At 38.3% G+C, this 22,443-nt stretch overlaps 6 protein-coding genes and 1 long non-coding RNA gene across 10 annotated transcripts; 2 read left to right on the forward strand and 5 right to left on the reverse strand.

Moving 5' to 3' along the window:
• Positions 1-30: 30 nt before the first annotated feature.
• LOC104814266 lies at positions 31-5,875 on the reverse strand. Its single transcript, XM_010542226.2, has 10 exons — positions 5,519-5,875; positions 4,769-4,812; positions 4,148-4,265; positions 3,932-4,046; positions 2,865-3,418; positions 2,240-2,483; positions 1,871-2,150; positions 1,412-1,576; positions 703-1,185; positions 31-530 (listed from the first exon to the last, which is right to left on the reverse strand). Exons 1-10 carry the CDS (start codon positions 5,718-5,720, stop codon positions 237-239), a joined length of 2,499 nt encoding a protein of 832 aa, XP_010540528.1. The 5' UTR covers positions 5,721-5,875; the 3' UTR covers positions 31-236.
• Positions 5,876-7,394: 1,519 nt separating this feature from the next.
• On the reverse strand, positions 7,395-8,148 carry LOC104814268. The gene is made up of 2 exons (XR_771882.1): positions 8,035-8,148; positions 7,395-7,860 (listed from the first exon to the last, which is right to left on the reverse strand). It is a non-coding gene; the product is annotated as an uncharacterized LOC104814268 (long non-coding RNA).
• On the forward strand, positions 7,829-10,116 carry LOC104814267 (transcription initiation factor TFIID subunit 15b). 2 transcript variants are annotated; one of them, XR_002024242.1, is made up of 5 exons: positions 7,829-7,915; positions 8,063-8,626; positions 8,970-9,012; positions 9,097-9,763; positions 9,855-10,116. XR_002024242.1 is itself a non-coding variant. In XM_010542228.1 (4 exons), the coding sequence occupies exons 1-4, from the start codon at positions 7,873-7,875 to the stop codon at positions 9,338-9,340; spliced, it is 894 nt and encodes a 297-aa protein (XP_010540530.1). In that variant the 5' UTR covers positions 7,829-7,872; the 3' UTR covers positions 9,341-9,780. The 2 variants fall into 2 exon arrangements, 1 of the variants encoding a protein (XP_010540530.1); XM_010542228.1 differs by lacking the exon at positions 9,855-10,116 and having other exon boundaries at positions 9,097-9,780.
• Positions 9,960-12,108, reverse strand: LOC104814269 (cold-regulated 413 inner membrane protein 1, chloroplastic-like). Its single transcript, XM_010542229.2, has 6 exons — positions 11,916-12,108; positions 11,705-11,836; positions 11,130-11,225; positions 10,879-10,943; positions 10,348-10,417; positions 9,960-10,261 (listed from the first exon to the last, which is right to left on the reverse strand). Exons 1-6 carry the CDS (start codon positions 12,068-12,070, stop codon positions 10,096-10,098), a joined length of 684 nt encoding a protein of 227 aa, XP_010540531.1. The 5' UTR covers positions 12,071-12,108; the 3' UTR covers positions 9,960-10,095.
• Positions 12,109-15,151: 3,043 nt separating this feature from the next.
• LOC104814270 lies at positions 15,152-17,313 on the reverse strand. Of its 3 annotated transcripts, XM_010542231.1 has the most exons (4): positions 17,052-17,303; positions 16,102-16,451; positions 15,931-16,027; positions 15,152-15,418 (listed from the first exon to the last, which is right to left on the reverse strand). In XM_010542231.1, exons 1-3 carry the CDS (start codon positions 17,149-17,151, stop codon positions 15,938-15,940), a joined length of 540 nt encoding a protein of 179 aa, XP_010540533.1. In that variant the 5' UTR covers positions 17,152-17,303; the 3' UTR covers positions 15,152-15,418; positions 15,931-15,937. The 3 variants fall into 3 exon arrangements, with proteins under 3 accessions (XP_010540533.1, XP_010540534.1, XP_010540532.1); XM_010542232.1 differs by lacking the exon at positions 15,152-15,418 and having other exon boundaries at positions 15,543-16,027; positions 17,085-17,313; XM_010542230.1 differs by lacking the exon at positions 15,152-15,418 and having other exon boundaries at positions 15,543-16,027.
• Positions 17,314-18,200: 887 nt separating this feature from the next.
• Positions 18,201-19,819, forward strand: LOC104814271 (eukaryotic translation initiation factor 4E-1-like). Its single transcript, XM_010542233.1, has 5 exons — positions 18,201-18,596; positions 18,950-19,115; positions 19,193-19,318; positions 19,470-19,535; positions 19,622-19,819. The coding sequence occupies exons 1-5, from the start codon at positions 18,265-18,267 to the stop codon at positions 19,670-19,672; spliced, it is 741 nt and encodes a 246-aa protein (XP_010540535.1). The 5' UTR covers positions 18,201-18,264; the 3' UTR covers positions 19,673-19,819.
• Positions 19,820-20,291: 472 nt separating this feature from the next.
• On the reverse strand, positions 20,292-21,962 carry LOC104814272 (E3 ubiquitin-protein ligase RDUF2-like). Its single transcript, XM_010542235.2, has one exon. The coding sequence runs from the start codon at positions 21,764-21,766 to the stop codon at positions 20,669-20,671; it is 1,098 nt and encodes a 365-aa protein (XP_010540537.1). The 5' UTR covers positions 21,767-21,962; the 3' UTR covers positions 20,292-20,668.
• Between the last annotated feature and the right edge of the window lie 481 nt (positions 21,963-22,443).

The following is a 22,443-nucleotide window of genomic DNA, read 5'->3' on the forward strand; positions in this document are numbered from 1 at the left end:
GGGGGGGGGGGGGGGGGGGGGCACACGACATACAATCAAAAAGAGGCGACAGAAACATTAGGGTTAGAGTTTACTTGTTCCCTAAGTTAAAGGAAGGCCAATGGTGAAAACACATTCTCTTCAGCCTTCTCTAACAAGCTATCGATCATGTTATAGCCGAAGATTGAAAGAAAGAAAAGGGAAAACAAAGACAAGTAAAAAAAAAAAGAAACCCTTATCTTTCTTTTTTTTTATGGTCAGTAAGAGTTCGGCCACATCTGCTGCTGGTTCTGCTTCGAGGGCTGACCCTGTGGACCACCGTCCCGGTTTTGCTGCTCCATGGCCATCATTCCTGTTTGCGACTGATAGAAATTAGGGTACCCGAGAGATCCATAATGATGCTGCTGCTGCTGAGACGCCGCCTGTCGATACCCGGAGGATGCCTGTTGGTTCTGTTGTGCTTGGAGGTGGTTATAGTATGTGTTGCTCGGGACAGCTGGCATTGTTCTTGAAGCAGATCCATGATGAATCCACATTCCAGAGTTTTCGTTCTGACATAGTTAGGTCCAGAGAAAAATGTTAAGGACTGAGTCATGTCTGAAACAACATTACCAAACCCACCTCGTATATTCACTTCTAATCTCCAGTCTCTCTCAGTTCTTATTCCAGTTGTTGACTATTCATCTCAAGATATAAAGATTTCGGGACAAGAGATGAGATTACCTGCTGCTGCTGCTGCTGCTGGAGGGACAAGAGATGATTACTCTCCTTGTATTGTGAACTCAAGACATCTTCATAACCAAGCGTCGTCCCACTAGGAGCTGCCGGTTGGTTAAGAGGGTAGTTTCCGATTCCAACATTGCTCGAATTCCCAAACCCGTAAGCGGAGGCAGCACCTCCTGTTGCCGATTGCGGCAAACTGCTCGCAGAAATATGGTTTTTGTACTGCGGAAGCAACGCGGCCAGAGACTGGTGGTATGAGCTGTTACCAGCAAATGCTTGCTGGAAAGCCGATGGCATGTAGGGGTAACTCTGAGGCAGCAAAGGATAACCCATCATATTCGGGAAGTGGGTCAGAGGCAAGGTAGGTTGAGAGTATGGATGCATCGCCAGCTGCTGAGGAAGTGTGGGCTCTTGAGCAATATTAGCACCCGGTAAGGTCTGTTGAGTTGATTGAGATGTAGAAATGCCACTGCCTCTCATTGCCTGCAACCATGTAAAAAAACATATATCATCAGAATACAAACCAACAGCGAAACCCTACTTCCTTTTGATCCATAGTTAACACAAACCAACAGGGAAAAACATTGCCCCATCAAATGAAAGGAACTGAGCTATATCAGAAGAAACACAATCAGACTCGACGAACTGAAATATATCAGATACATCAAAAGAAAATGCTATCATGTTCTACGGGAGACAAAAGGATTACCTCTGACATGGAAATACTCTGGCCACTGAATGAAGAAGGGTTGCTGCTATTTCGAGAAGGCATGTACTGTGCAACAGGGAAAGGTGAGTACTGAAGCTCGAGATCCCTTACACTCTGAGCAGGTTGTGTCAACAAAGTGTTGGGAATTGAGTTTGTGTAACCTTGCTGAAAGCAAAACACAGAAACAGATTTTAAACAGATTTTTCTATCATTCAAGGTCTTATAGACACCAGGAGCCTAGCACTAACCGACAGACAACAAAGCCCGTTTTTCAATGGAATCGCAAACCTGATCAGCAATTAGTGTGAATTGCATCTTCAACAGAAAATAGGGATCTTAAAAAGTTATCAATTCACAAGCTCGATTACTAAAGTCATGAAGATTTGACGGTTTGTATAAACTGCACATGCATGACTTTTTCTAACACGATGAGTGTCATATGTGACGTATGCAGCTTACCATCACATTGGACAGCGAAGCAAGATTCTGCATCTGTGTGCTTGTCTGTGATTCATCAAATGCGGTATTGAGCTGCTGCTTAGCATTTTCATGTGCATATCCTGGTTCAGACTGAGTAAACGTGTACTGGTGCTCCTGAGCATTCTCGGGGTTCTCTTGCTTCAAAATCTCTCCTTGAGAATCTGAAGTATCATAATTTCCAGCACTTGGATTAGCTCCATGTCCAATATCTCCATTGTTCGTGCTCCCAAGATGCTCATCTCCATAGAATTCAGTATTTCTGAGCACAAGCATGTATACTAGATTATAAGAAAACAGCAAGTAAGAAGGAAAATAAACCAGAAAAAGAAATGGGTAGTCAAGGCATGCCTAGCATCAGAGTGTTCGGTTTGTGGGTCTACATCAGACGCCTCTTCAACGTGGTTGCTTAAAGGCCTTATTCCAAAACCTCCAAAACTTCCAAAGCTTAATTGCGAGCACTCTGGAGCATGGACTTGCAGATGATCTGGAATTATGAGACCAGGCCTGTCCTCTTCATGCAAAGCTTCATGATCGTGATTCTCTATGCTTAATTGTTGAAGGTTGGCAGCAACAGAAGAAGTATTATCTTCATCTGAAGAATAACAATGAGACAGAATAAGACACCATCAAAGTACAACAAGGGATCTTCATATGCGCTTTTTCATATTTTTTCCCGTCCACAACAATAAACATCATACTGGAAGCAACTAATAATCAAGAGAAGGAAACAAAGTTGAAAATGTGAATTTTCAAAATACGCCAAAGACTCAAGAACACCACTACCTGCATTATAAGCCAATTTCTTCTCACATGTGTAACAAAGAACACCACACTAGCACCAAGAAGGAACAGAGAAAAGGAGGCATAGAGAGACAAGATGATAATCAATACATCAAGAGACATGGTCATCAATCACATCAATCGTACAAGCATAAACTATAGTCATCAATAGAGACACATTTATTCATCTCACCATTTTCGTGCTCAACCAGGTGGGTCTGCATTTCGTGTCTGTATGGATTATCATCAAACTCAGAAGAAACTCCAGAGTCATCTTCCTGGATGTTTCTACCAGAAACAGAATCAGGCCGCAGCTGATCTATCCCAAGATTCCCAAGTGGTCCGGTTTCGGCTCGATGAATCTCTTCTAACTGGACCTTAAGTTGCTGATCTCCTCTACCGGATTGGAAGTCAGATGGATCAGCACATAACTCTGACTCTGCCTGTGTCTTCGATAGTGAATATGTGCTAGCAGCTACTGGCTTCTCAATTGAGGGCCATTCATCTATGATAGGGACATGCTGATTTGCAACTTCATGCTCACTATATACTTCAGGATGCATATCAACATTTTGCTGGGGGTTCATTGTCTTGTTTTGTGGTCTACCCATCTTCACAATGTCAGCCATAGACATCTGACCTGCAGCTCCAAACCATGCAGGTTGATGTCCAGAAGCAGACTGCGATGGCTGTATCCCATCGGCCACGTGAACAGATGACATTTTATTTTCCATGGCAACAAAATCACTGCAAAAAGTATGAAATGAATGTGAGCGACTGGCAACCCAGATAGAAAAATGCACAAAACATAGTTCTGCAGGAAAAAAAAAAAGAGCAAAAGCAAAACCACAGCAATGTTGAATAACGTAAACTAAGGTCTAATGGAATGCTTTTGTAAACAGAGATACAGAATTCCAATACTATGGCCATAGTTTTCCTCATAATAAAATTCCTTCTCACCAGTATAATATTCTCACTGATTCTAGTAAACCTAACATTATTTTTGTATAAGCATAGAAATTTCAGACATCATCATAAGAAATTAAAGATTCACGATGAAGCTGCAACTTATATCTAATGTTCAACTGAATGGAACCTACTGATACAATCATAACTGAAAATCCGAATAAGTATGCACAGTACACAGCGTCTTGACACAAATACTAGTTTGACGAAGCACATAAAATCACCAGCTATTTGTCGACTTTTGCAATTGCACTAAGAAAATCGCAAAATAAAGAGCACCACTGAAAGGAAAACCTGTGCGATGGCTGATAGCGCCCCATTACTCCAGAAGCAGCTGATGTAGTCCCCACATAACCCTCTGTTCCATCTTCTCTCTTGCTTGTAGATTTTCCTTGGAAGTTTCCAGATTCTGAACCATAGAAACGTGTAAGCACGTATCCTTTAGAAAAAACTAGTAAATTTCCAGATCCTTTTTTCCAATAGCTAAAAAAAATATCGCCAGGTTTATACCATAAGAGCTGAAGTTTGTAGCACCACCTCGCCCGGCATAACGATCGGAACCACTTCTAGCCCCACGGTTATAAGTGTTATTAGCACCACGCGACTTGTAATCTGTTGTATCCTTGTTCTGAACAAAATGGAAAGTTGGAAAAAAATCACCAAGATTTCACTCCAAAATGAAGGTAAATACAAAAATAATTTGATTCCAGCTACATCTACAACACGTCTACAACCAGGCAAAAACACAAATCAGTTTGAACTATGGCGTTTCAAGGCACCAAATGTCTTCAGATGTTAAAAAAAAGAACATGGCAGTATCTTTAGAAAATTTGATGCCAGTTGTGAATATGTGTGCTGTTCAAGAGAGCAGAAAATTGATCGAGGGATAACAGAAAGTAGATTAGAAGCTGCTTGGTATAAAACTTCTTAACAGATGAAAAAAAAGGGCAGCCCGGTGGACAAAGCATCCCGCTGAGCAAGGGTTTGGGGAAGGCTCCCATCATAACAGGTGAAACAGATAGGTTTATTGCGTAACAATTAAAAATGCCAACACTGTCAACCTAAGGCCTAGAAATAAGTTTCTGGATCTATATGCCAAAAAGATTAGTGCAACTTTCAGCATTGACTCGCCTCTTTCTTTTTGTCTTTTTTGCTCTTCACCTCATGAAAAGGATCTGAATAATGAAAGAACAAGTGTCAATACCATGAAGCAAACAAAGAACTAATTTTAACAAAGCGATGAAAAAACCAATAGTTAATGACAACTGAATCATATGCAGCAGTATCACCATGAAAAAATCAGGTCTTAATCAAGGCGATATACACATCTACATATAAAGCTGTATCAATAGAGCAACAAGATGACAAACATCAACACATTATATGCGATCGTGTTGAGTCAGTTGCAGCTGCCGAGCTTCGACCTAAAAATTGCACCCTTTGCTCTTCTAATGTCACACAAGCGGTAACTACAAGAGGCCATAACTTTAAACAAAAAGATTAAGATTGCGAATATGGTGACACAACAAATGTCTCACCAGCTGCGAGGAACAAACGATCAACCAAAAGCAAGGAATACAAAAAGGGGCTAATTTTGAATCCCGCCATGAAGAACTAGATGCTTCGACACTAACCAAAAATTGCGCAAAGAATAAACTGAAGAGTGTTTGAATCAAAACCCCAACCCTAATCCTGATACAAATCTCTCAGTCAGCAGACTATTTCAGCGATCAACAACACAAAACCTCTCAGGTATACAGGCAAACCCTAATTTTTCCGCCATTAAATTTTCCATTAACTCCCTCAACAGAAAAACACACAAGAACCAGAAAGGTTCGAACACGAGAAATCGAAGAAAAATAAGAAAAAAGAAAGAGAAACCTTGGGAGAGGAGACGATTGACGGCTTCGTTAGGATCCATGTTGCACTCCTTGAGCATGGCGTAGATCTCGGCCTCAGGACAGTTCACAATTTCCTTCAAGCTCTGTACCATCTTTCTCGACCCCGACGGGATATCTGAAATTCCATTATTGCCCTTTCTCGCTCCGACACTGCCGCCGCCACCGCCGCCCTTGCCGCTCATATTCGCCGCCGTGTATCGCTCTCTATCTCTCTCACAGATCTGCACAAAACAACGTCGCTGTGTGGTTTCTCTGTCGCAACAATCAGAGAAGGAAGGAGAAACAAGAAGCAGAAAGAAGATTATATCGGTGAAACGAAAACCCTCTCCCGTTTTTTTTTTTAATCTGCGTTTTTTTTTTCCTTCGGTGAAAATGGAAAAAAACTCTGAATTTCCCGACTAAATAAACGACATGGTTTTCGTCATTATAATGCCAAAACGGCAGACATTCCGACCGGTCAAGACTTTTGAGACGTCGCACAGCTTCAAAATCTTTCCTCTTTTTTTTTTTTGTCGTGAACAGTTTCCAAATTAAGAAATTCACATATAGGATGAAATATGTCACAAGAGATAAAAGAGCTCATATACATTAACATAAAAGATTGTATAATATATAATTGGAAATAAACATAATTCAAACAAGAAATATAAATGCATAGGAAATTCCAATATTCAAATTACTACCATTTTCTTTTATTATAAATATCTTTACATGTTAATGTTATTTAAAAGTCTTATCTGGATATAATTATTTTCTAATTTTTTTTCCAGTTAAGCTATATACCACAAATTAAATAATAAATAAAAAAGTGCTGAAAAGTCCATCACAAATAAATAATACTAAATCATACGAGAAATCAAATTCACATGTGAGTGTAGATTATAAAACTATCGGCCATCAATGTCATAACAAAAAAAGTATTTTGATTTTACTATTACTTTCCATAGATAAAGATACATTATAACAAAATTATGTAATTAGGAAAAGTCAATAATTTAAATATTAGAACTCTAGGAGATTAATTAGCCTTAATACAGATATACATGTAGTTAATAAGGTAATTTATTGAAATAAAAATAAAAGAAGAAGAACAAAAAATTACCAAAATGAATTAATTGAATGATTACTTGTGTAATCCTCTATATTAATAGCTGTGAAAACATTTATAATTATTAAATGTAGATAATTATAGTATTAATTTATTTAAGATTGCAAGAACTAATTCTTTGAGTTAGATGTTAAGCCTCGTTGCAAATGACGTGTGCCCTTTACGATATCAGGACACGTAAGCCAAAAGCTTTACGCTTTGATGTTTTTAAACCAATAAAAATAACCTTAATCCTCCTTTTCTCCCGACATTTTCCAAAGCAACCCCATGGTATTCACTAGGAATATCATTTTCCGACCTCGAATTCTGGTTCAATTAGTTAGATTATTTAATTATGTCTTTCTATCGAATTTCATTTTGTTTAGACTCCACAAAATTATAGTACTCATGCATTAATTCATTTGTTTTGTCTTCAATTTTAAAACTATTTCTATATCAAAAGTATAAGAACGAAGGTGAAAAACAAAATAAAAGAGCAGAACAAAACGTATCATTAAGAATAATTTAGAATTATTGTAAATTGTAAAAGAAATAACTTGAAACCGAAATGAGTAAAAATGAACAATTCATACGAGCCACTCTAAATAAACTTGAAATTAAAACGATGTTGATGATGTTGTTGTTCTATATTGGGTTTGTCAATTTAATTGTTTAATAATTATATTCAAATATAATTCTATATTATTCAATTGCGTTTAACGTACTTCAAATTAAACATCATCTATCCCTAGTAACACCATCGACTACATTAATCACCAACGAAATTCCAACAAAATATTTTTTCCAAAGGGTTAAAAACTCGTCACCAACTTGTTTGAATTACATCATCGGCTTCATGAAACTCTTCCACTACATTCGTTACTCATATTTGATAAATATCAATGTAATATAATCAAACCCTCGAAGCAAAAATCATATACCAATAGCCATATTTGATCGTTTTATAACCAAGACTACATACATGATTATACCTTTTCCTCTTTAATGCGTTTCCTATCCCCAAGCTTCTTACAAATTCCTCCTTTCTCAAGTCTTCTTTTATTCCCTTCTTCTTCCACTACTTCTACTCGCCATGGCGACTCTCTCCCATCCCAAGAAATCTCTGATTCTTTGCCCTCTTATGATTCTGTTCTTGTTTATATATTCCCTCCATCAATGCCATCAAACTTCTTCCCAGGCAACTTCCTTCTTCTATTGGTTTCCTCTCATCTAACCTAAACGAAAACATGAGACACTTAGCCATTCTTTTCTACCTTCTAATCACATCAGGTAATCTTCCTATGTTTTATATGAACCCTACTTTGTGAAAACCCTTTTGAAAAAAAACCCCGGTACCCTTTTGTGAAACGATGAAGCAAAGAATATGTTAATGCAGAGAAAAAACTTACCTGGTTGTTGTCTTTTGATTGCTTTCAGCTCCAAATGTTTTAGCTCAGGGACAAGGAGATATACCGGTTGTGAATCCGACCAATCCCGGTGGCAGCACCACGACCCCGACCATAACCCAACCATCACCACCTGCACCGACACAGCCAGGACCAGTCACAACCCCGGCCCCACCTGGTGGTGGCGGTGACTTTGGTTCTGGAGGTGGTGGAGATTTTGGTGGAGGAGGAGGAGATTTTGGCGGTGGAGCTGGTGGTGGTGGTGGCGGTGGAGTCGTTGGTGGAGGTGGCGGTGGTGGTGGTGGAGCCGGAGGTGGAGGTGGAGGTGGAGGTGGAGGTGTAGGTGTAGGTGGTGGTGGCCAGTGGTGTATAGCGAGCCCAAATGCTTCACCGACAGCGTTACAGGTGGCGTTGGACTATGCATGCGGGTATGGAGGAGCTGACTGTGGATCGATCCAACCAGGGGCAAGCTGTTACGAGCCAAACAACATCCGTGATCACGCTTCTTACGCTTTCAACGATTATTACCAGAAGCATCCGGGACCTGAAAGCTGCGTTTTCGGAGGGACAGCTCAACTTACCAGCACGGACCCAAGTAAGATTATCGACTTTTTTATGATAGAACTCAAAGGAAGATATAGTAATCATCACGGCACAAAAAAAGTAGAGTTGAGTTTACCTGCATGTAATTTGCATCCTGGCCATGATTATGTTCATCCGCATATGTAGACTGCCACCTCCAACTACATAAGTTATATGTGTTTTCACATCTAAATGCTACCTGTGATAGGGCAAGAACCTAGGAGTAATGTATCACAGTAATTTGATTCAAAATACATCAAATAGTTAAATAGTGACTAAAGTTTTCAACTTTAGCTACCCGATATCAAGGACGAATCTCGAATTTGATATTCTGTTTCCTCTCCTGCTGCGCCCAGGTAAAGGGAACTGCCACTTTCCGGCATCATCAGGAGCAACCAGGTATTCTCCGCTTCCCTTTAAATCACGTCTAACCTGCAAAAGAGGAAGAAAATAACAGCAATTGTTTTTTACTCGAAAATACAGCACTAGTCCACCAAATCCGCCAAATCCTCCAAGCCCACCGGCTTATACTTCGCCAACTAACACGATCCCTACCACGACCCCGACAACAACTCCAACAACAGGCTTCCCTGGGACTGGACCAGTGTATGGCGTGGCAGAGCCAACCGGACTTCCAAGTTCATCGCCTGTTGTGTCAGGTGGCTTACTCCCGATATTCGCAGCAGCAGGGATACTCATGAAACTACTCAGGGAACACTATCTTTAAGCAAATGGGAATCTAAGGGACCTAATCATTTCTCCAAATGATGAGGCACTTCTTCCACTTGCCTGCAAGATATTCGGAATGGAATTCAAAGCAAGAAACCTTAATTTATTTCAAGACCTTAGCCTAGCCATCTGTTCTGTTGCTATTATTCATCTTGGAGGCATATTAGTTTACCAGGAGATGTAGCAGAAACAAAGGGCTTAGATAAATTAAATTCTTCTAGACTCATTAAGCATAGTGTATCCTTCCACAATTTTAGAGAATAAAAAGCCTAGGGAATGCTTGATGAATATTGTGAATAACATTAGACATGGTTAATCCTGCAATAGCTCATACGAAAGATGTACAACAAAGCAAATGAAAATCCCTTTTTAAACTTTCAAGATGCTACATACCTGTCGAAAATCTGCAGTAAATGGAGTGGTGAGCTTCTTACTTTCCGTAGATACTTTAAAATAGAACTTCACTATTCCTTAGCTCTGAACCTGCAGTTTCCATTTTCATGAACTTCAAGGTGGATTGTCTTCATCCAAAACCGGTTCCGTATGCAATCATCTGTCGGTAACATATCGACCTGCTTCAAGAAGATAGTGCAAAATGCCAACTTTTCTTAAGGACAGGAGAAACACAGCATGCATACTTTTGTGATTACAAGAACACACACACACACATATATACAGCATATTGCTTCTTGTCTTGTCGCGCACATTATTATAGTGATTTACATATAACCTCCTTATTGTTCAAGAGCATATTCACATCAAGAAAAGGAATGATACAACTGTGACACAAATGATTCCTAAGGTGGCAAGAATTGAGCCCTGGTCAAATGCTTTCTGCAAGCTGCCAGCTCGTGAGAAGTGCTGAAAAGCCAGAAACCCGGCGATTGCCAAAGCAATGATAACCCCTTCTTGCTTTCCTCTGCCAGTACATGAGATTGGTGAGTGTAAACACAGGAAAAATTAGAAAAGAAGACCCAAATGATCTCAAACAAGACATCCTCTAACCTTAAGTTCATAACTTGGTAAGGCGCCACAATCACCAAGAGCAATGCCACAAATGGCAATTCAAGTTCACCTGCAAACAAGGCAGCCACAACAGAGTTACACCTCGATACGAACACGTATAAAATCCTGCAATTTCATGACCTGGTGAATACACCCATGAATCCTGCCCACATATAGCTGTTGGCAACAGAACATTGTTGGTTTGATGACATAAGTTTCCAAAAACAGCATTAAACTTGCATAGCCACATAAAGCATAACGTGCCAGCCAAAAACAATTTTCAGAAACGCCACAACTTAACAGCTTATTTGAAGTTTGCAGTGGTTAGTAGAAGCTTAAAAATGCCTACCCTGTAAGGGTAAACATGTAATAGTCTTCTTATATAAGACGAAAGTGCTTGCACCTTCTTGTGTTTCTCCACGACTATGTAACAAAGAACAGGGAACTGAGGGCTACTTAGATTTTAAGTGCAATAGTCTCTTATATATAAATATTTAACCCAACTCATGCTCCTTGAAGATAAATATATACCTGGAATAAAGAAAAACAGTCGAACAAGAAGTGCCATGAATGCTGCCCAGATGCCATATTCACCCCTACAAATCAGATGTACAAGATTAACGACTTCAAGACAGACAAATAAGCATATGTGCACATTCCATATCAGAAGAGGAACCAGATGAAATTTTCAGATTACCAATGTAAAACTATTCATGGTGAAAGAAGAAGAAGCAACCAGAACTGCAAAAGACACAATATGAAATCGCCAACAAGAAGCTTACTTCATCCAGGAAATAATGTTCGCTGGTGCTTGTAGGGCAAAAAGAGGAACAAGGAAGGACTTCTGGATACCGGTGCCCTTCGAAAGCATAAGCACACTAAGTAGAGGCAGGAAACAACAAACGTTATTATGCTGCTCGCATTAAGAACCATACAGAATTTTAGAGATTGGGGTAAACAAATGGACATAAGAACTAAGATTTGTCAACCTAAAAATCACACATAACCATTTCTCTCTGCCGGAAGTAAATGCACGACTGAGCATATAGAACAGCTTTAACTTCATCATCCTCGTTCATTATAGACATAAGCCCGAAACATGAGCTTCTACAATTTTCTCTAATGCAAGAAATTCCCTCATATTTTCAAGCTGCTGACTTCCAAAGGAACAGTAAAGAGGCCTAAACAAAGCTTCAAGCATACTATCTTTAGTCAGCACAAGAAGATGATTGTGCTAATGAAGCCAATTTCACATTTGACAAACAAGAAAACTAAAGCGTTGGCCATAATCTCAGGGCTTACCCATTAGCGTTCTGATTTAAAATTTACATTGGGAGAAAAAGACAAGAGATTATACATAGAAGAGAAGGTCGAGATCCACTGCAGATTACGAGGACTCAAAGGCGCAGCATAACATACCACACTCGATCCCCTCCTTCCCCGCTTTTCTACTCTCATCGTCGCCATTCGCAGACAATCAACCGATACTCTGAGAAAATCCGAAAGAGATAAAGAAAAAAAACAGCTCGATAGATGAATTCGAAATCACACGCTCTGTTTTCCCTCACCTTAGCGGATTGAAGCAAGCAGAACTCGAACCACAACGGAGAACGGAAGCCTCCGGCGAACGAAGCCGAGAAGTTAGAGAGAGAACAGGTCTGTTGTTGCGATTCCGGAGGCGAAGAGAGAGAACAGACGGCGAAGAGAGACAGAGACTCGCCATCTTCGTCTTCGCCGGTGCTGAGCCTTCAACGGAATAGATATCTTCGTCGAAGTAATTGATCACCACGTGGACGGTCGGGATTTCGTTAGAGGGCCTTTTTCTGAAAACGACAACAATGAAATATCAACCGTTGGTGTCAGCTCCTACACAAATATGCCACGTAGGACGTCCACGTGGCTCCATTTAAGAATACTAACACGTGCTTAATCCCATGAAATAATCATATAGTGTTATCTAATCAGTAATTTAAAAAAAAATTATTAAGGAATCTCGTAGTTTATAGTTAGTTTATAGTTAGGGAGAATCCCATATTCCCCACAAATTTTCGAAAAAATTTCAATTTTCTACATCAATTTTTAATTTGACAAAAAATTACACTGGATTTCAAATATTTCCAAATTCCCACACAAAATCTTAAAATGTATTACAATTTCCCCCATATCCGTAAACAACGTTAAATTCCGTCAATTTTAACGCTGACATGGTATGCCACATCACACGGCAAATCATCATATTTCGCCAAATCATCATGCCACGTCAGAAAATAAATAAAAAATAAAATAAAATAAAAAATTCCAGAATTTTTTTTAAAAAACTAATAAAATAAAATATATTTTTTTAAAAATTTTTTTAAAAAATTACAGAATTTTAAAATTTATTTTTTAAAATAAAATAAAAAATTATATATTACATATATACACATTTTTATATCTATACACAATTATATACATATACATATACACACATATATACATCTATATACATAATTATATACATATATATATACACATAAATAATATATATATATATATATATATTCATATATGTATATATACATATATACATATTCAATGCATATTCATATATATACATATTCATATAAGTTACACCTCGATAAATTCCGTCAATTTTAACGCTGACATGGTATGCCACATCACACGGCAAATCATCATATTTCGCCAAATCATCATGCCACGTCAGAAAATAAATAAAAAATAAAATAAAATAAAAAATTCCAGAATTTTTTTTAAAAAACTAATAAAATAAAATATATTTTTTTAAAAATTTTTTTAAAAAATTACAGAATTTTAAAATTTATTTTTTAAAATAAAATAAAAAATTATATATTACATATATACACATTTTTATATCTATACACAATTATATACATATACATATACACACATATATACATCTATATACATAATTATATACATATATATATACACATAAATAATATATATATATATATATATATTCATATATGTATATATACATATATACATATTCAATGCATATTCATATATATACATATTCATATATATACATATATATCCATATATGCATTGAATATGTATATATGTATGTAGAAATATATATATATGCATATGAATATATATATATATATATACATATATATATATTTCTACATACATACATATTCACATATATATATATGTGTGTGTGTGACTATGTATATATATAGTGTATGAAAATGTGAATATGTATGTAGATGTATATATGTGTATATATGTATATGTAATTTTTTATTTTATTTTAAAAAATTAATTTAAAATTCTGTAATTTTTTAAAAGTTTTTTTAAAAAATTGTGTATATATGTAAAAGTGTGTATATATGTAAATGTATAAGACACATATATGTATATATATATAATTGTGTATAGATATAAAAATGTGTATATATGTATATGTAATTTTTTATTTTATTTTTAAAAATAAATTTTAAAATTCTGTAATTTTTAAAAATTCTATAATTTTTTATTTTATTTTATTAGTTTTTTAAAAAAATAGAAATTTTTTATTTTTTATTTATTTTCTGACGTGCCATGATGATTTGGCGAAATGTGATGATTTGACGAAATCTGTGCACATCAATGTTAAAATTGACGAAATTTAACGTTGTTTATGGATATAGAGGAAATTGTAATACATTTTAAGATTTTGTGTAGAAATTTGAAAATATTTAAAATCCGGTGTAATTTTTTGTCAAATTAAAAATTGGTATAGAAAATTGGAATTTTTCGAGAATTCGTGGAGGAATATGGTATTCTCCCCGGTTCTACTCTCCTTCTCGATGATTGGCGTTTGGGGGGTGTTTTTACAAGTAAAACACCATGGGCCTGCCAAACACATCGGCCTGGCCCATATAAAAACGGTGTCGTTTTTAATTATTTTTATATTAGATTCGTATTTAATTGAAATAATTTTAAAATCGAAGGCAAAACCCTAATCTCGTTTTCTCTTCCCTCTCTGTATAAAAGCCGAACCTCTGTCCATCTTCAACTTCAAAGCATTGCTCTCGGCCTCTGCAAAACTCTAATATCGTTTTCTCTTCCCTCTCTGTTCTATCTTCTCCGGAAATTCTCCTCAGTTTCTCTTCGCTTTCCCTTTGTTCGTCAATCCGATTCTTCTGCTGTTCTTCTGTGTTTCGTGTCGGTAATTTAACCGATGAAGATGATGATAAGTATTTGTCGCCCCAGTCTTATTCGCTTTCATAGTTGATTGCGATGTGGTGATTGACATTATTATCTGATTCAGAATTTATCGATCTTCTTCTTATTCTCTGTTTTAATCATGAGCATGATGCTCTGCGTCTGCGGAATGATTTGATTAGCCTTGTAATCTGATCCAATTTTTTTTGTTGTTGTTTCAAATACCTTGTTTTTGCGATTTTCCCCTCTGAAAAATCTCATTTTTTTAAAACAAAAACCCTTTGGTGGAAATTTTGTTTTTCTATGAAAGATCCAATCTTTGACTGTAAATTCAGAAGAGGAATGAGGATATATATCTACCCAATATCTGTAAATCTGAAACCAAGTGTTGAATACTTAACATGCACTACCATCTGACCTCTTCTGAAGCATTCTATATTCTTCGATTTTTCATTTTGGCTAATTGTCTGCAATCGGTGATGCAAATTCTTGTGTAATAATGAATTCCCATAATGATTAATAATCTCAAAATTCACCATCTTTCGGCTGAGATTGCAGATAACTTTTGTATTAAACATGGCATCCGATGTACGTAAAGAGAACATAACAAAACATGAGGGGAGAGGTGTAAGAATGTCTCGCGGAAAGTCTACTCGCCGGCGGCGGCGACACTCAATGTCTCGCCGCCGGCGGCATTCATTTTGTAATATAGATGGTCGTAACCATGTAATATAGCTAGATGTCAATTATATAAGACAGACCAAAAAAACATGGAGAAGACAACTGAAGTCTTGCTTCAAAAATTTGCGATGCTATCCATCCAAAATCTAATTTACACGAAGAATCTACATACCCGGCATCTTGTCTGGATTCATTGAGATTTCACTGCCTATTTCTGCAACATAAGAGCATGTGGAGATGATGATGATGGTTCTCCAAGATTCTTGAACTATAGTTACAAGTAACGATATGTTTTGATTTCTGAAGAGCAGAGCAGCGCAGAGAGGATCGAAGAATCAGATCTTTACCGAAAATTTTCATGCAGCTAAAAATTTTGAAACAGATGAACAACAAAAAGCTCACTACTCCAACTCTGACCAATTTCAACTACAAAGCTGGCAAAAAGCATCTCAGAGAAGGGTTTCAAAGATAGGAAAGGAAACACTGTCCAATCCAAGATTCCAAGTCCATGGGCGATCCATCCTCGTATTAAAACTTTTATATGCTAAAGCTTAGTGCAGCCGAAGAGGGAAGAATTGTAAATTACTTCAAAAGAGAAACCAACACAAGAACACTACAAGAACACAAGTCCCAGACTCCCCAGTCATGGATAATATAGATGAAGATAGCAGTAACACTAAGGAACGGATAAATCGGATATAAAAAACGGGTACTAAGAATCTCAACCTGTGATTTATCGTTCAGACCCTGCCATCGCATCAAACAAACCGCAGCAACTCAACCATGACGTTCGTGCAACCGGTGGACCGGATGCCAAAAGACTCTGCACATGTCCACGAGGAGATTACACCGACTGAAAATAGGTGGTATAGGGAAGGAAGGTGGAAGGGTCGGTACCTTTGCCTCGGGACATTCTGGAATTTCAGATTGTAGAACCGACTTGGCTTCTTTGCCCATTTCAGCAGATTCTTCTGAGGGTGTAATCAAGTTACCGTCTTTAAGTTTTTCCTTCTCTTCTAGTTCACCAAACTTATGATCGACAGAATCCGAACTTATGTTCGAGGTCTTAACTTGATCTTTATCGTCAAATATCACAACCTCGGATGCAGAAACATGAGGTTTGAAGGAATCAACAAGAACAGAGGTCTCAGCTTTGTCCTTCTCAAAAGCAGATGGATGCGTTTCTTCTCCATTTCCGCGAGAATTAGGTGAACTCAGATTGCCATCACTTTCGGGATCATCATTACCTTTTTCAGAAATCATTGGCAAAGCCAGAAGATTACAAAAAGATACCAAGAAAACCAGACAGCCAAAACTCAGAGAAAAGATACACTAAAGGCAAGTCGTCATGCTCAAGACAGTGAAGACACTTCAATTGAAAGACAAGAAAATTTCTTTTCTTTTCTTTTTATTGATTCAACAAAGCTACGCTCATGTTAGGGATGAGATGTTCATGTAACTGTTTCAACAAAGTCTGGTTCAAGTCATCATTGGGAGCATTCCTTAAATGCCAATTCAATGAAAGATCTCATTCTCATCAGGAGACAAGTGTGGTCAACAAGGAAACAAACAGTTATGATTATGTAAATCCATCGACAGAATACTCAAAGGATCCAAGAGAAGCAAATAATAAACCACACAATTTCCTCGGAAATAAGAGAATATACTGTCAAATGTCTGAGTAGAATCAAAAGCAGCAAAAGTTTGCATAAACCCATTTGGAGGAATATACTAAAATCCCCAAATCCCGAAATTCTGAACCAAACTCGAGCAGAAACAGAATCAAAAGCACAGTACAAGAACATCGACAAGTGATTCTTATTTGTCCAAAAAAAAAAACATAGTACCAGGAAGATTGTCGCCGTTGTCGTTCCCCTTACCGATTCCGATAGATTCCTTCTCCTTCTTCTTCTTCAGGGCTTTTCTCTTCTTCGCACCCGACGGCATGATTCAAACCCAACAATGGATTTCGTCACCTGCAAAGGAATCGCATGCGAGTTTTCCGTAAGACGTGAAAAGATTCGAGCTTTTCTCTCCCTAGAATTCTGCTGTGCGTTTGTGCGCTGTGTGAATGAACTGTGTTCTGCTTTTTGTCTCTATGTTGGGATTTTTTTTTTTAAAAAAAAACTATTTAGGCAAAAAAAAAATATGGAGAAGAATCTATTGATACACCAATTATTTATTAGCATTGATTTTTTTTCCCACAACAATTGGGCTTGTTTGGTCATTAGAAAAACGATTTCGTGAAAAAAATTGTATAATTTTTTTTCGTAAATTATGAAAATTTTAAAACGTAAAACAGATATGTCACACGGTGGTGTGGGACATGGAAATGAAGAAGAGTGGCCTCGAGTTGCTCATATTGGATATAATACCAACTTCAATAAAATAAATATAAATGTTATTTTCATTTTTAATATATCTTTTTTAAAAAATTCAATTTCAGCTATATTGTTTTATTATTATTATTTTCCATAGAAGACTTGGTCCGTTGAGAAAAGCTTTTTCTTCACTTGACGGTGTACCGTACGTAAACTTAGTGAGCCGTAACACATATTTCCTGAACAAATGCATTTTTCAGATGAGTAACAAATATATATATTTTTAATATTTAATTTATTTTTTGTTGATCATATATATAACTTATTTTATATACTTAAGTTTAATATTTTAATGTTTAAATTTTATATCAAAATATATTTGATATTTTTATAATTTAAATTAAAAAAATATTATATTTTTTGATATCGTGAGACGGTTCGTTTAGCTCATAAAATAAACGAACCGATCCAATTCGAATCAAAAAATTTTTTATTCTTTTGAAATCCAAAACAAACCAATTCGTTTCAATCCGAATTGAACCGGGTGAACCGGGCGCGTTTAATTAGATTCAATTTGGTTTATTAAGCTGTCCTTTGTTCTCGGAAAAAGGAAAGGAACAAAATTTGTCGATAATGGGCCTTTAATGGGCCGTTAATAAGGCTGAGCATTTCCTCTTCCTCCGTACAGTAAACAAACCAGCGAGGAAAAGCTCAACTGAGACAGAGCGAGCGAGGAACAATGGCGGTTGAAGAAATTTCTGCGTCGTCGAGCGCTGCCGAGGAGAATATCAATCCCAACACTGCGAGCTCTATCTCTTTAGGAGTTCACTTTCCGGCGATTGGTAATTCCGGCGGCGGAGAGGAAGGTGTGTTGAAAGGAGGAAAGACCGTGTGCGGCGACGGCGATGTCGATGAGTTGGAGAAATCGACCCCCGTTATTCGGCATCCGCATCCGCTCCACAATTCTTGGACATTCTGGTTCGATAATCCGTCTTCAAAATCGAAGCAAGCCACTTGGGGAAGCTCCATGCGATCCATGTACACATTCGCCACCGTCGAGGAGTTTTGGAGGTGAGATATTTGTTATGCCATCTTTCGTGTTCCCTATTAAATGAAGATAAAATCAGCTGATTAAGGATTCGATAGTTTAGATTTTGTGCCGATTTTGGTGAATCTCTCATCATTTGAAATGTCTGTGGGTGTTTTGTGCCGATTTTGGTGAATCTCTCATCATTTGAACATACGTGAATTGTCTCTCAGAGTTCTTGATTCGTTGCCAAGGAGAATGATTGTGTTGAATCTCAGGAAAAATTACTTTTTCTTGCTCGATCTTGGAAACTGATTTCAGTTCCTGCCTTCGGCTATTTGTTTTTGCTTAGTCTGCAAACTATCATGTTTTCACTGGTGATTAATCCTTGATGCAGTCTTTACAATAACATGTATCATCCGAGCAAGTTGGCTCCAGGGGCTGACTTGTATTGCTTCAAACATGAAATGGAGCCGAAATGGGAAGACCCTGAGTGTTCAAATGGAGGGAAGTGGACAATGATCTTCCCGAGGGGGAAATCGGATACCAACTGGCTTCACACGGTATGTAATGTAACTATCCTTGGCCTATGCTGAAAGTCAAATTGCATTTCGTATGATGGAATGCTGTGTTATTATAGTTACTTGCTATGGTCGGTGAGCAATTTGACGAGGGGGATGAGATTTGCGGAGCGGTTGTAAACGTAAGGCCGAAACAAGATAAGATCTCTCTGTGGACCAAAAACGCTGCAAACGAGCAAGTTCAGGTAACTTTTATATATATGATATGCTATGTAACCAAGGGCTTTTTGTTTATGTTTCAAATGCTTGTTGTAACTATAAAACTTGAGAGGATTCAGGCAATACCATGTTTTTTCGCTTTATCTAAGAACACAGAATTGAAATTGCATTGTGCAGATAAGAATTGGGAAACAATGGAAGGGACTTGTTGGGTACGGCGAAGAAATTGTTTTCATAGTCCATGTATGGCCTCTCTCTCTCTCTCTCTCTCTCTCGATGCACTCTGTTTTCTGTTTTTGGGTATTATTCATAAGCTGTCATGTTTTCAGGAGGATGCTAAGAAGCTTGATCGAGCTGCTAAAAGTCGGTACACTCTATGATTGAGCTTGTTCATAATACATTTGTGCGTTTTTGTTCCTTATTCCTGTTGAGATGCAGTGGAATTGCAGTTTTTCGGATAAAAGATGAGTTGTAGTTTTCCTCAACCAAAGATCAAGATTCAGAATAGATTCTTAATGATCGATGCATATGGTTGGAATAGGAAATGGGTATCTATGATTTGCGACGGGTATCCGTGGGCACGAATAATAACCGGCCGAAATCAGAAGTCGGGTTCTCGCAATATCCAACTTTTGGGTATCCGACTAGGAAATCGGGTCAAGTATCCGGAAATTTGGATTCCGGTGTCCATACCATACCTAGTACCTACCTAGTAACGCTCTCTCCCCGGTTGTAAGATTTAAGGCTCTGATATAAAAGATGAAACAACATGCACTAATCCTAGTAACGCTCTCTCTCTCTCGATCGACCCTCATGGATGCGGACAAGAAACACAGGAGCACGTGTCAGTTTGTCCAAGACTTGACAAGGTCTCGTTACACGAGAATCTTGTTAGCATGCAAGAAAGGGATCGAGACTTATAATGCAGAACCAGCTTCATTGACATCGGTAAGATTTTTCAGACCTGACTGAACTAAATTTTTTTTTGGGAAACAAAGGGAGGAAACAAAGAGTACTGAATCATCATTCCACAAGTAGAGTTATGCCCCTTCAGAGGACAAAACTTGAATTACCACCAGTCTGGATTTTCCAAATTTTCCCCTTCTGCTCTTCCTATTCTTATCCATTCTCAATTAAACAGAGAGTAACGGGGTGGAGGATCCCTCGAGTGTTTCGGGGAAAGAATCTGAATGCTTTGATCATAATCAATAGCGATGACAGAAACTACAACATGATTTTGTACCTAAATTACACTCTCACAACGCTCAGAGCAACCTTCAGATTCCCCAGACATGATCATGAAGAAAAATCGTTCCTTTCATACCTTCACATCTTCCCTGTCTGATTGTTATTTACAGAACTGAAGCCGTATCCATTTACAAGTCTTCGTTGTCCGCATTCCAACCTTGGTTTCTTGTCCTTGCTGCTGGTCGGCTGAAGATCGAGATGGATCGACTTCTTCTGGTTAACCGAGATTCCCGGGCAGCCGATGAACTTGAACCCCTTCTTAATCTCCCGAAAAATGAGACGAACCCACGAAAAGCCCGCCTTAACCCGCCTCTCTCCCTTGATCTTCCCTCCATTGGCTCCCAGAAAATCCTCCTCGGAGCACCCTGAGTGTTGAACCCTCCATCCATTTCGGTGAAAACAACTGGAAACTCCCTCTCGCCTCTTCTCCTTCCGCCGTGGAATCCCCCCACGGCAAACCCACCACCAGGCAGTCTCCAAATGGTCAAACCCACTGTCTCGCCATCGTGTCCACTCGAGTTCCTACCAATGTTACTCGCATTTGCATCCGTAGGCAATTCATGCCGACAAACGGGGCAAGAGTTCCTAAGCGAAAGCCAAGGTAAAATGCAGTCAGAGTGGTAGATATGCTTACACGGCATTTCACGAGCCTCGGATTCTAGCTCGAAAGGCTCTTTGCACACAGCGCAATACGATTCCTCCGAGACGTGATTCTCCGCGATCTTGATCACCGGCATGGACTCGACCGCCGCCTTAGAGGCCGGTGGTTGCTCCAATCTCTCAGCTCCGTTCATTTCCAGTTGTGCCAACTGGTTCAGAAGCCGTTCGAATCCTGAACCCATCAGGAACTCCGACATGCTCGCAGGTAACGGTCGGAGACCCGACCCTGCCCCGTCATCGTAGTAAAGCTCGTAGCTTCCGGCGGCTCCTTCATGCCCGCCGGAATCGGTGGTGGGTCCCCGTAGAACGATGATGGGGTTGAAGGGAGATCGATCCCCTCCCGTTCTCCGATTTCGCCGGAATCTCGGACTCGGCGGACCCGGGCTCGAGTCGTAAACCGCGGTGGAAGGGAAACGGTGGTGAATCGGAGAACGCGAAGGCGTTTCGATTTCTTCTACGAATCCGCCGCCGCAATCGGTGCAGAGGATCGAATCTTGCTCCCGAGCCCCGATCCTAATGAACCGGTTGCATCTGTAACACCAATACGACGATCTGATAGAATCCATAACTCAATTCCAACAAAAACCCTATGAGATTTCCCCGAGGTAAAAACTTAAAAACCGAGCCTTAATTGGGGAAACTCCCAAAGAATCGTAGGGGAGAATCAAGTACTGGAAAAAGAAAAGAAAAAAACCCTAAATCGCCCGACAAGGAAACTCCGAGAGAGAGAGAGAGAGAGAGAGAGAGAGAGAGAAGTTTTTCCGTTTCTCAGTTCCGTTCGAAGAGAAAAATTATTTTGTACGTTCTTCCTCTCCGTCCCTTTTTATATTTTTTAAATCGCTCGCAGTTATCCGAAAACCTTAACGGCCCAATCTTGTAGGCCCAAATATATAAAGTCCAAATATATTTCAACTCAAAACTAAAATTTTTAAAATATTTTTTTTATTCGAGGAAAACATGTGTTTTAAAAATGTGTTATCACTAACCAGTGTATAATATATTTTTTTTTCGATATACCTGACTAATAAAATAACCATTAATTTAACGAACCTTTCCATTTTCATAATTAAATTCTGTTTAAGCAAAGCAAAATTCAAGAGTGAGAAAACCAAAAGAAATGTAAAAAAATTAACTGCGATTGGGAAGTAAATATGAAACAGTAAGATTGATAAATAGTATACATAAACTTTCTCAGTTTATGTCTCTATATATATATATATATATGAAGAAACCAATTCTATAT

This window comes from Tarenaya hassleriana, unplaced genomic scaffold, assembly GCF_000463585.1.
Source record: "Tarenaya hassleriana unplaced genomic scaffold, ASM46358v1 Cleome21, whole genome shotgun sequence".
NCBI lineage: Eukaryota > Viridiplantae > Streptophyta > Magnoliopsida > Brassicales > Cleomaceae > Tarenaya > Tarenaya hassleriana.

Excerpts from the sequence above, each read along its gene's own strand:
- LOC104814266 (XM_010542226.2), bottom strand. The coding sequence starts at position 5,720 with ATGAGCGGCAAGGGCGGCGGTGGCGGCGGCAGTGTCGGAGCGAGAAAG. Across the intron at positions 4,813-5,518 it reads CAATCGTCTCCTCTCCCAAG|ATCCTTTTCATGAGGTGAAG; the intron begins GTTTCTCTTTCT and ends TTCATTATTCAG. Across the intron at positions 1,186-1,411 it reads AGAGTATTTCCATGTCAGAG|GCAATGAGAGGCAGTGGCAT; the intron begins GTAATCCTTTTG and ends ACATGGTTGCAG.
- LOC104814267 (XM_010542228.1), top strand. The coding sequence starts at position 7,873 with ATGAGACACTTAGCCATTCTTTTCTACCTTCTAATCACATCAG. Across the intron at positions 8,627-8,969 it reads ACTTACCAGCACGGACCCAA|GTAAAGGGAACTGCCACTTT; the intron begins GTAAGATTATCG and ends TGCTGCGCCCAG. Across the intron at positions 9,013-9,096 it reads GCATCATCAGGAGCAACCAG|CACTAGTCCACCAAATCCGC; the intron begins GTATTCTCCGCT and ends TCGAAAATACAG.
- LOC104814269 (XM_010542229.2), bottom strand. The coding sequence starts at position 12,070 with ATGGCGAGTCTCTGTCTCTCTTCGCCGTCTGTTCTCTCTCTTCGCCTC. Across the intron at positions 11,837-11,915 it reads GCTTGCTTCAATCCGCTAAG|AGTATCGGTTGATTGTCTGC; the intron begins GTGAGGGAAAAC and ends GGATTTTCTCAG. Across the intron at positions 10,418-10,878 it reads ACTGTTTTTCTTTATTCCAG|GTGAACTTGAATTGCCATTT; the intron begins GTATATATTTAT and ends CCTTGTTTGCAG.
- LOC104814270 (XM_010542231.1), bottom strand. The coding sequence starts at position 17,151 with ATGCCGTCGGGTGCGAAGAAGAGAAAAGCCCTGAAGAAGAAGAAGGAG. Across the intron at positions 16,452-17,051 it reads CAACGGCGACAATCTTCCTG|GTAATGATGATCCCGAAAGT; the intron begins GTACTATGTTTT and ends TTTCTGAAAAAG. Across the intron at positions 16,028-16,101 it reads CAGAATGTCCCGAGGCAAAG|AGTCTTTTGGCATCCGGTCC; the intron begins GTACCGACCCTT and ends GGACATGTGCAG.
- LOC104814271 (XM_010542233.1), top strand. The coding sequence starts at position 18,265 with ATGGCGGTTGAAGAAATTTCTGCGTCGTCGAGCGCTGCCGAGGAGAAT. Across the intron at positions 19,319-19,469 it reads CTGCAAACGAGCAAGTTCAG|ATAAGAATTGGGAAACAATG; the intron begins GTAACTTTTATA and ends TGCATTGTGCAG. Across the intron at positions 19,536-19,621 it reads AAATTGTTTTCATAGTCCAT|GAGGATGCTAAGAAGCTTGA; the intron begins GTATGGCCTCTC and ends TCATGTTTTCAG.
- LOC104814272 (XM_010542235.2), bottom strand. The coding sequence starts at position 21,766 with ATGGATTCTATCAGATCGTCGTATTGGTGTTACAGATGCAACCGGTTC.